The sequence below is a fragment of the Aulostomus chinensis genome, chromosome 3, assembly GCF_037954235.1.
Source record: "Aulostomus chinensis isolate RoL2024-O1b breed Wild chromosome 3, RoL_Achi_v1.0, whole genome shotgun sequence".
NCBI classification, from domain to species: Eukaryota; Metazoa; Chordata; class Actinopteri; order Syngnathiformes; family Aulostomidae; genus Aulostomus; species Aulostomus chinensis.
In genome coordinates this window covers 31,266,907-31,278,029 of record NC_141322.1, presented here as the reverse complement: position 1 = coordinate 31,278,029, position 11,123 = coordinate 31,266,907, and the positions used below count along the sequence as shown (strand labels likewise).

At 47.1% G+C, this 11,123-nt stretch overlaps 3 protein-coding genes across 11 annotated transcripts in view; 2 read left to right on the top strand and 1 right to left on the bottom strand.

Annotated features, from left to right (window-relative positions):
* Nucleotides 1–11,123, bottom strand: part of rbpjl (recombination signal binding protein for immunoglobulin kappa J region-like) — a 76,255-nt gene that overhangs the window by 44,362 nt on the left and 20,770 nt on the right. For 8 of the 9 annotated variants that reach the window (XM_086200383.1, XM_086200374.1, XM_086200373.1 and 5 more), the window contains exon 4: nucleotides 2,698–2,815. The gene's annotated coding sequence lies outside the window, so the exon portion shown is untranslated. Of the gene's footprint in view, nucleotides 1–2,697; nucleotides 2,816–2,945; nucleotides 3,038–11,123 lie in introns of those variants that run through there. The other variant, XM_086200376.1, reaches the window with a different exon arrangement.
* On the top strand, nucleotides 5,259–6,430 carry LOC147268640 (odorant receptor 131-2-like). Its single transcript, XM_086200536.1, has 2 exons — nucleotides 5,259–5,408; nucleotides 5,660–6,430. Exons 1-2 carry the CDS (start codon nucleotides 5,259–5,261, stop codon nucleotides 6,428–6,430), a joined length of 921 nt encoding a protein of 306 aa, XP_086056662.1.
* LOC147268639 (odorant receptor 131-2-like) lies at nucleotides 8,289–9,350 on the top strand. The gene is made up of 2 exons (XM_086200534.1): nucleotides 8,289–8,438; nucleotides 8,583–9,350. The coding sequence occupies exons 1-2, from the start codon at nucleotides 8,289–8,291 to the stop codon at nucleotides 9,348–9,350; spliced, it is 918 nt and encodes a 305-aa protein (XP_086056660.1).

The window sequence follows — 11,123 nt, the reverse complement described above, 5'->3', positions numbered from 1 at the left end:
TTTTTAGTATTTTCCTGATGGATCCCTGTATTCCAGCACAAAAGTCAATTAAAGAATGAACTTTCCTTCAAGTGTTTGAGGTAATTATTTCATAGGTACGTTTCCTTTTCAGAATTGCAAATTTTAAAGTCTGACTTTTTTAAGAAGCCTACATGTCCCTAATGAGCACTGAGAGTCTGAAGGCTCGGACGGTTCTGGGCCTGCTCCTCTTCTTTGGGTGCCAAACGGTTTGAACACAGAAGTTCCTGGCCGGTCAAAAGAAAGTTGACAACGCTTTTTATCGGAATCCCTCAGAGGAGACGTACTTCTTCACAACTAAAGTTGCACTTGAACAGCTGCAATTATGACTACAGTTTGATCTCTAAGGCTCAATGGAAAGTTTTGTTTTTGAAGGTGAGCAGACGCGAGTGGAGCCACCAGCGGAACACTGCTAATGCCTGGAGGGCTGACAGGCGGCGCGTTAAAAGGGCAGCTCCACGGGGGTTAATCACCGTGTTCATTACTGACAGTGACCTTAAACACAACTGGCGTCTCAGTCCACTGAGATAACGTGTTTGTGTCACAGAAGTCCGTCTCTCTTTGACAAGAACAAAACTCCCGGTACAACATTTGAAGTAAAATTGACGGGATTTTGTAGACAACATTTTAGTGGCAGGTCGACTGCGTCCTACGTGGTCGGACGTCAGCAGGACGTCAACGATGCCACGCGCTCCACAATGCTTGGTTTCACGTGAGCGGATCAAAGCCAAAGCAGGAAGCCTTGTGTTGTGTTCCTGGTGTTTAGCAGCTACCAAATGTGCTCTGAGGAAGGAAACCTGGGGAGCCGGACCCTGGTATCCAAGACTCACTGATGCGGGAACTGAACTTGTCTGGTCACGGAACAGTTCCTGTCACACACTTAACACACTCAAGAAACTGAGTGTTGTATCTTCTAATATTAAGAGATTTGTGAAGCTAAACTTACATGAACTTCACAAACTTTTCTCAATTCCTTTTTTCAAAAACCTTTTTCTTTTCTGGAAATTGTTATTTTCGATGCTGAGGACTGAAGAGAACAGCGAGGAAGGCAGACCTGCAGCAGCCAAAGGCAGCAACTGGATGTTGTGTGTGTTGTTAGCAGAACGTTAGCTTGCAGCAGCAGTTAGCAGGAGCAACAATTCAGACCAACAGTAAAACCTGTTTTCCCCAGCTCAGCTCCAGCAGGTGCTGCTCATGCTCATTCAGACCGCGCCAAGACTTCGTTCACATTTCTTTAACCTCTTTTTGTCTTTGCTATGAAATATACTGCACGTGTGGCCAGTTTACAACTGCCCATCATCACGTTTGCTCAGATCTGAAGTCACGTTTATCACGAGGTTCTGTGAGACTCCAAATTCCTGGAATCGCTACCCTGCAGCCGTTTCGGCTGAGCGCCCAGTGAGTGACCCTGCGTCTGCGATTGACCTGTCTAGTGTGTGACGTCTTAGGATTAAAACAGTGAAAATGTGTTTAAATTTGTCATTTAAATCTGCTCTGATGCCAACGAGTGTTCGTTGTCGTGACCCCGCACCCTGCAGAGCCTCTCCAGCCTGCCCCAGTGCAGTCGCTCCACCCATGCCCCCCACATTCCTCTGCCAGCTTGAGATGTTTGGCCTTCCTATGCTTCTGAGCCTCCTCTATCCACTCTTCCCCAGAGACGGTGAGTTTCACTCGCTCAGAACAGTCAGATGCTAAGAGCAAACCTGGCCTGAGTGTTGCCCTTGTGATGTGTTCCGTAAACCTCGGCCGCCTCCTCGGTCAGCCTTCAGCCGCCAGTCATCGGCTGAGGCCAGCAGCCTGGTTGAGGCCCTCGGCTCCCCGAGGGTTTTCTTCCACCCTGACAAAGGTGATCTTGTGCTTTTTTGGGAACTCGTGTTTGCTCTCTTGGATTTGTGCACTAATGTTGTCAGTTACTGCTCTCAGCACCTGGTTATGGCGCCACCTACATCTCCCCTCTCCCAAGACTTTCTGGTCCAAGGACCCTCCTGCCAAGCTCAGTGGGCATCGCGGAGAACTAGCTAGACCCCATCAGTGCAGGGTGGATGGGCGCCGTAGGTCAGAAACCTCAATCCCGCTGGTTCTGGTTCAGTTCTTAATGTCAACTCAATTTTGGACTTTTCTGCATCAAAATAATTCCAATAAATACAAAACTGCTTTGTACGCATTTTAAAAATCAGAAACCAGATTTGCACTCAGCATCAACGAGGGGAGAACAGATCAGTGACGAGGGAAACTTGTTGAGCTGCAGTTTTTACCTGAAGAGTCAGAGCCTCGCCAGGCCGACTGCTGCAGACCTCTCAAAAACAGAAAGCTTCAACTTCACAGTAAAGTTTCGATCAAACCAAGCAAACTTCAGATCTCTGAAGGCCATTTAGTCACGAACAAGTGAGACGACAACAGAACTGCAGTCCTGGGGTCCATCGAGCCTTTTTTCAAAACAGCTTGTTGTGTCAGAGTTGAATCAGCCGTTCTCCAGTGACTGAGCTGCAACTCGTTGTGCCTGAATAATAAAATGACATTTACAGCTGATTACTGTCTAAAATATCACATCCAAAAGTGGGGCACTGTAGCTCCTGACAATACCAGTCTCCTAAAGACTGAAGGGAAACTCTCGCTAGACATCCCTAATGAATCCCATTGATGCCACGCAACAAGCCACCCAGTGAGCGTGACCTTTACCGCCAGGCCCTGGTGGAGGCTGATGAGATGCTCGCTCCTTCTGTGTCCTGCGGCATGACTCACTTCCCTGAATACTCAGAGGATTCTTGCAAATGTCAGAAGGTCCCCGCGGTTCTTTCTGTGGAAAATACAACAAAGACGTACAGTAAGTTTAGAGAACATCATAATTTTTCACTGGCGACCGAAAAAGTTACAGGAACTGAGCAATGACATCATAACAAAAATGCTTTAACAGAAAAGGTCCAGACACTCAATCCCCCGTTTTTTCTGTTTGGTGTGTAAATCCTGGAGGGAAATCAGGCAGATGAAGGAGCTCCGGTCAGGGTCGTTCCTACTGGTTGTACTAGTGTGTGCTGGTCACCACTGTAAACAAGGGCATCACGGTGCATTCAGGTCCACTTCGTAAACTAGAAAAGCCAATAAAGTTCTTTAAAATATCCAGAATATTTAAATTATAATTTGGATATTTCAAAATCTGTCACTTTCCTTTCTCTACGATCTTTCTAATCACATAGCCAAGTAAAAGCATCCACCCACCCACTCATCCACCCACCCACCCATCCACTCATCCACCCACCCATCCACTCACCCATCCATCCACTCATCCACCCACCCACCCATCCACCCACCCATCCATCCACTCATCCACCCACCCACCCATCCACTCATCCACCCATCCACCCACCCACCCATCCACTCATCCATCCACCCACCTACCCATCCACTCATCCATCCACCCACCTACCCATCCACTCATCCATCCACCCACCCACCCATCCACTCATCCATCCACCCACCCACCCACCCATCCATCCATCCACTCATCCACCCACCCACCCATCCATTCATCCATCCATCCACTCATCCACCCACCCACCCATCCACTCATCCATCCATCCACTCATCCACCCACCCACCCATCCACTCATCCATCCATCCACTCATCCATCCATCCATCCACTCATCCATCCATCCACTCATCCATCCATCCACTCATCCATCCACCCATCCACCCACCCATCTTCTACCTCTTATCCTGCTAAGGGTCGCGGGGGCTGGAGCCTATCTAAGCTTTTTTGGGGCGAGAGGCAGGGTTCACCCTGGACAGGTCGCCATTTAGCTGAATAAAATCACTGATTCTGATTTTCAGACCAGACCAGCATAAACTCCCTCTCTCTGGTCCTGGTCCTGGTCCTGGGTCTGTCCTGTCACCTCCTCCTGGCTCTCTCACTACTGCTGTTTATTGATATTTAGCAAATCAACAACTCAAATACAGCTTGAGATTTACTCTAAATTTAACAGGTACGTTCATTTACTCAGTGTCCTGCTTCATCAGGACCAGTGTTTGGTCCCCATGAGGACGAGAGGACCCGATTCAGATGGCGTTTAGGCCGGAAATACATAACAAAACCAAGGTATGTGTACGTATGTACACACACACGCGCACGTGTAACACCTAAATGAATATGCACCCTCACACCCCCGGATCTGTGGGTGGCAGCAAACAAAGCCAATATAAAAAGCTACAGCTCGTCACCCAGCTGACACACATCCAGACACACACAGCTGATACACATCCAGACACACACAGCTGATACACATCCAGACACACACAGCTGATACACATCCAGACACACACAGCTGACACACATCCAGACACACACAGCTGTGATGGAACCGTGTCCATGACCAACATGCAGCGGTGCTGACAGAGGCCTGTTACTGCTCTCAATGCTGTATTTTCTTACTAAATGCTTCTGTTGTTTTTCTGCAGAACTTTTGCAACCTTAAATTCTCTGGTCTGGATCCTCAGAACCCGACTCACTTGGAAGAACCTAAAACGACACTTATTTGGTAAATCTGGCCAATCTGGCAAAACACACACGCACGCACGATGTTTAAAGGATCTTAGTTGAGAGAGGTTGATAATATTTGGAAGTCCACAAGCTACTTCACACCTCACCTGCTCGTGTTTGCGTCAGCAGGCTCACCTGCGTGTCACAGGCTTTGATGAGTCGAACATTATGTGACGATCCTGCAGTTGAGGTGAAATCTGCTCGAACCGTCAGCGGCCGGTTGATTCAGACGATTGACAGTGGTTTTGAAGGTGTGCTTTTATAATGAAACTGATAGAAATTCTGTGTGTTTTCAGACAGAATGTAAATGGAATCTACGTCTACATCACAATATGACGTGACAAAGCTCAGCTGAATTACAAATCGGTGTTGTCAAGTTTGCATATTCAATACAATACAAACATTGTCATTCAATTAGAAAATTACAACCAGCTTCCTAAATTTGAAACGATAATTTACGAAAAATGAAACAAACATGAAGAAATACCAGAGTGTGGACTATGAATCAACTAAAACATTATTTGCTTCATTACTAATTAAAATAAAGTTGTCCGGCCAATGAAAATTTACCAAAACCAATGATGTGATTGATGATCAATACGCAAGCTGAATATCAGCCAAACCGGTTGATCGGACCTGAGCGTCAACGGAAGTTGTGGATGTTTAGGATGTTTTCTCCTCCTTTAGAGTCCAACCCTCCGGATGATGAACGGGTCCTTTCCTAACGTGACTGTGGTGATCGAGTACCGAGACTCCTTCACTAAAGCCGTCACCAAAAATGCGATTGTCGTGGTTCTCGGGATCTCCGTCAACTGCATCAACGCAGGCCTCATTCACACCTTCCGCAAACACCAGGTACAACTTTTCATTTCTCCACTGAGGCAACATGTTGCCGCACACGCGGCAGCTAACGTTGGTCAACTTAGACAACCGAGGCAGCCCGGCACCATTATCTGAAATGGCAGTGAGCACAGTCACACACTGAGGGGGTGCGCCAGCAGCAGTCGGTGCAGACGGACTCGTTCCGTTCACAGAGACGTGGAAAAGAGGTGCAAACGTTCAAGTACGCTCTACTTTAACCTCTCATCTTTCCTCCCCTCCTTCAGATCTTCTACATGAACCCTCGCTACATTCTCTTTCTCCACCTGGTCATCAACGACATGATCCAAGTGACTCTGACTGTCACCCTCTTCATCATCAGCTACGTCCTCTACAAAGTAAATGTGTCTGTCTGTTGCGCCTTCATCCTGCTGGCTCTTTTCACCACTGAAAACACTCCACTGAACCTGGCCTGCATGGCCATGGAGTGCTACATCGCCATCTGCCTCCCGCTTCACCACATGAGGATCTGCACCGTCAAAAGAACTTTGACGCTCATTGGTCTGATCTGGATGACGAGCGTGTTGTCCGTTCTCCCTGACCTCTTCGTCGCTCTGGCTACGGAGCCGCTGGAGTTTTTCAATTCTCGAGTGTTCTGTCTCAGAGAAACTGCCTTTCGAAGTCCACACATCATCAAGAAAAGGGACATTACCTACATCGTGTACCTCGTGATAGTGTGGTTTGTTATCATTTACACCTACTTCAAAATCCTGTTCACTGCAAAAACAGCTAGCAAAGATGCTAAAAAAGCCAGAAACACCATCGTCCTGCACGGTTTCCAGGTGCTGCTGTGCATGGCAACATATGCAGAGCACCTGCTGAAGCAGGGTCTGCTGCACTGGTTCCCCAAGAATTATGCAGACTCCCTGTTTGCCTGTTACATCATTATACAGGTGCTGCCCCGGTCAATAAGTCCACTGATCTACGGCATACGAGACAAATGTTTCAGGAAGTACCTGACCAAGAACCTCTCACGCAGCGTGAGTGTGCATCACTGAGGGAGGGGCCTGAAACAACCTCTTTAATTCCTTTAGTCATTCAGGTTAATGATTGCTGAGGTCAGACTTTTATAGTTAGGAGTTTAAAACAGGACAACTAGAGGATTGGGGTTCGGAATCAAGAACCGGGTCAAGGATTTTTGGATCCATTAGACAATCAGAACCATCTTTTCTCCGTTCCATCCTGCAGACCTTCCACATGAATCCACGCCACATTCTTTTTATTGCCCGGTGGTCAACGGCATGATCACTGGTTCATAACGGGTGCCGTGCCTGAGTTCCCCGTCCTGTCACGCTCCGTGTTATCGTCTCAGATGTCAACAAGGGCTGAACGGCCATCTTCATAAGAGGCTAGAGAAACTCAAACTTTCCTCCTCTCAGTTCTGCAGGCCTCTGGGCGACGCCTCCGCTGTGAGGCCTGCAGAACTGAGAGGAGGAAAGCCACCTTTGTGCCCAAAGCCATTCTTCTCTTTAACTCCAGCTGCTAACACCTTCCCCACACACACACACACCTACACACCAACACCTACACACCAACACCCTACACACACACACCTACACACACACACCTACACACCAACACCTACACACCAACACCCTACACACACACACCTACACACCAACACCTACACACACACACACACACCTACACACCAACACCCTACACACACACACACCTACACACACACACCTACACACTCTCCCCAGTCTACTCAATATCCTGTCTTCACTGCTACACTGTTTATACTGTTTAGATTGTCTGCACTTTATTCACTCACTCCAGTCACCTCACTCTTCATTTTACATTGTGTACATACTGTATGTAGTATATTTATTGTATTTTTATCTTTGATCTTATTTTTATTCTCTTATTTATTCCCACTGTCATGTCCCTGTTTTTTTTTTTTTTCTATTGTTTTTTAATGTCATGCTGCTCAGTTGTACCGTACTTTGATTGCCCCTCGGGGATAAATAAAGACATCTGAATCTGAATCTGAATCAAAGAATGGTCGTTATCAGCTGGTTGGGATCATTTCAGCAGCGTCAACTGAGTGTGTAAGAGCAGCTGGCAGGGTGTCTGTACGGTGAGGACCAGTGTCATCACAGCGAGGAGTAAAATGGGACGTACACACATTTGCATGCCCACGACCATACAGCTGACTCCACACACACACACACACACACACACACACACACACACACACACACACACACACCCCAACTCAATCCACCCTATAAAAAGTCTGACATTTTCTGTAGCCACTAAATCGACGCCCTCGTGTCAATGCAGCGGCTATGGTGAGTACAGCGACTACACACTGCAGTCGTACCTGTCAAAGGTGGACTGGTGATGCGGTGCAGCGCAGGTAGGCTTGTGTGGGATGTTTCTATGTTTTACTTCATCTGATATTGTTATTGGTGATGTAGAAAGGAGGAAAAGATGAATGAACGGGACAAGAAGGAAAGTGTGACAACTAAAACGTTTCCAATGCTGCTGATGGCGTGATTAAAATGTAGTTCTGATTCCCTGAAAATAAAAAACAAGCTTATTGGTTCATGCTTTCATCCCACGACTGCTTGTCATTCAATTCTAGTGAGTCAGATGTTGAGGTTCATCTTTCATGTTGACAGTGAGGATATAAATCAAGACTGACTAACGAGTTAATCGTTGCAACACAAATCATTCAGAATGTGTGTCTATAATTGTGAGCAATACAGGAATAACTGACAGAGAGAGAGAGAGAGAGAGAGAGAGAGAGAGAGAGAGAGAGAGATGGGAATTTCCTGTAGTTGGAACCAATGTATCAGGATCTAACGAAAGTTCTCCTCTGTAAGCGCAAACACCAGCCTGTGAGAGATGAACCTGTCGTCCACCAACGTGACAGCAGAGTTTTGGTACCGAGACTCCTTCACTAAAGCCGTGATGAAGAATGTCACTGTTGTGTTGTTCGTCATCGCCATCAACTACATCAATGCAGCCCTCATTCACACCTTCCACAAACACGAGGTGGGACGGTCCTCTCTGTATCTGGCTGACATTAATCTTCATATCACACTCCAGCACTGTTAAATAACTGGCAGGGGGAGAATGAAGGTTTCCCTCTGCGGGCCTCTTCCCGGTCCAGCCTCACAGCTTTTCAATGTCACGCAGATCTTCTACATGAACCCACGCTACATTCTCTTTATTCACCTGGTGGTCAACGACATGATCCAAATGACGCTGACGGTCTTCCTGTTCGTAATCAGCTACACCTTCTACAAGATCAACGCCTCCATCTGCTGTATTTTCATGTTGCCGGTTGTTTCCACCACTGAAAACACTCCTCTGAACCTGGCCTGCATGGCGGTAGAGTGCTACATCGCCGTCTGTATCCCCCTTCGCCACTCACAGATCTGCACCATCAAGAGGACCTTCATGATTATAGGACAAATCTGGACAGTAAGTCTGCTGTCTGTTCTCCCTGATCTGTTCATCACTTTAGCCACACAGCCTCTGGATTTCTTTTATTCCAAAGTTCTCTGCCTCAGACAAACTGCCTTCCCACATCCTGTTATTGTTAAGAAGAGAGACGTCACATTTGCAGTGTTTCTGGTTGTAGTTTGGATCACCATCTTTTACACCTACTTCAAAATCCTGTTCACTGCAAAGACGACAAGCAAAGACGCCAAAAAAGCCAGAAACACCATCTTCCTCCATGGGTTTCAGCTGCTGCTTTGCATGACAACATATGTCGCCCCTCAGCTGCTAAAACTTCTGAGGCAGAGGTTCCCCAAGAACTCCACAGATGCATTGTTTGCTTACTATATCATAGTCCAGGTCCTGCCCAGGTCTATAAGTCCAATCATCTATGGCGTACGAGACAACACTTTCAGGAAGTACCTGAAAATGCATCTGCTGTGGGGAATAAAAATAAGGTGACCAGAGTGCTTAAACTCAAAAACTGTACAGCTTTAATGAAGCACGTGATTTTCCCACATGACCACTTCTTAGTCTCACCAGCTGAATATGTGCTTTTCCTTCTTGACCCTCTGGAGTTCATTCTGACTGATAAAGCGATGCCAGGCACAAAGCAGTTATTCATTACTACAAACATACGTGCAGCTGCATGTCAAGTGATTGACTCACACTGATGATGCAGCATACAGGAACTTCAGGGTCCATCCAAAACCGATAACTCTCACTGCTCATGTCTGTGTAGTTTATGAAATCACACCAGTCTGTGGATTTGAACAGCAACACGCTCGCATCAATAAACTCTCTCTCCTTCCTGACTGCAGTCTGTGCCTATAACAAGCTTGAGCTGTGCAAAACCTGAGATGTCTGACAAGGCTTGGGGGGGGGGGGGGCAAGTGAGGCATGGTGGCAGTAGAACAGGTGTTCTGTGGAGCAGACACCAGAACCTGGTAACACATGCAGTAGGAGGAGCCAGGTCCAGTGCTCAGAACCTCCAAGCACCAAATGTCCCTGCACACATCCAAAGAAACAAGGCGTGAAATGGCCTGGCAACGACTAAAAGTGCCTTCAGACTGATGAGGCTGCAGACAAGATCCAAGGGGGACGAGGACCAGGGTCTCATTTATAAGAGACCGTAGGATTCATACTAAAAGTGTACTCACACCAAGACAAGGAAGCCACCAAAGGGGAAAGCAAGCCTGTCGGTACCGACCACAGGAAATCCAGCCAATCGAGCGGGTTAGACGAGCCACGGATCCACAAAGATTCTGGCAGACGAGTTCCAGCCTCCCAGCACACAGCTTCAGGAATTATCTGGCCCCGGTTTTGAAGGTATTTGATGTCATACAAGGTTTTGTTTTTTTTATTATTTCTAGTACGCAGCTTCAGAGCTTGGGTGAAGGCTCTGACATTGCTGCCATTAAAGAACAGAAAGAAAAAAAAATTGCTGAAGCCCATTTTGCAATATCTATTAAATTTTAATTAATTATGCAGCCCTGTTCTGTGCAACAGTACTTTTCAATGACTTAACATTTAAAAGAATAAGCCACAAACTGTGCATGCAAATAATTTGATGGAGGTTCATTAACAATCACAAATGTTGATGAGGGGAACTGGAGTGGTGGCCCGGTGGAGCAGTGGTCCTCCCTGTGGCCCCCAGCAAGAAGGTTGTGGGTGGAGCAGTGGTCCTCACTGTGGCCCCCAGCAAGGAGGTTGTGGGTGGAGCCCCGGCTGCAGCACGGGGTCTTTCTGGGTGAGTCTCCATGTTCTCCCTGTTCCTGCTGGGTTCTCTCTGGTACTCCAGCTTCCTCCACAGTCCAAAGACATCAAGAGGGACCAGGTTAATCCAGACTCTAAATTGACCGTAGGCGTGGCTGGGAGAGCCAATGGTTGTCTGTCTCTATGTGTTGGCCCTGCCATGGACTGGTGACCTGTCCAGGGTGAACCCTGCCTCTCGCCCATAGCTGCTGGGATCCCGTTGACGCTGGGATAGGCTCCAGCCCCCTGTGACCCTTAATGTAGGAATAAGCGGAAGACAATGGATGGATGGATGGGAACTGGAGTGTGCAGCTCTCCTGTAATGTCATTGGTTCCAACTCAGATTTGTTTTTAAATCTTTGTTTTTTTTAAGGCTCAAAAAACTCAAGTAAACGTCTTTTCTTGCCCAGAGTTTGAGAAAATAAAGCTGTCGCAAGTGTGTCCCACTAATTAGCTGCTTTGAGAGGTTAGTATCATGAG

Excerpts from the sequence above, each read along its gene's own strand:
- LOC147268640 (XM_086200536.1), top strand. The coding sequence starts at position 5,259 with ATGAACGGGTCCTTTCCTAACGTGACTGTGGTGATCGAGTACCGAGAC. Across the intron at positions 5,409-5,659 it reads ACACCTTCCGCAAACACCAG|ATCTTCTACATGAACCCTCG; the intron begins GTACAACTTTTC and ends CCCCTCCTTCAG.
- LOC147268639 (XM_086200534.1), top strand. The coding sequence starts at position 8,289 with ATGAACCTGTCGTCCACCAACGTGACAGCAGAGTTTTGGTACCGAGAC. Across the intron at positions 8,439-8,582 it reads ACACCTTCCACAAACACGAG|ATCTTCTACATGAACCCACG; the intron begins GTGGGACGGTCC and ends AATGTCACGCAG.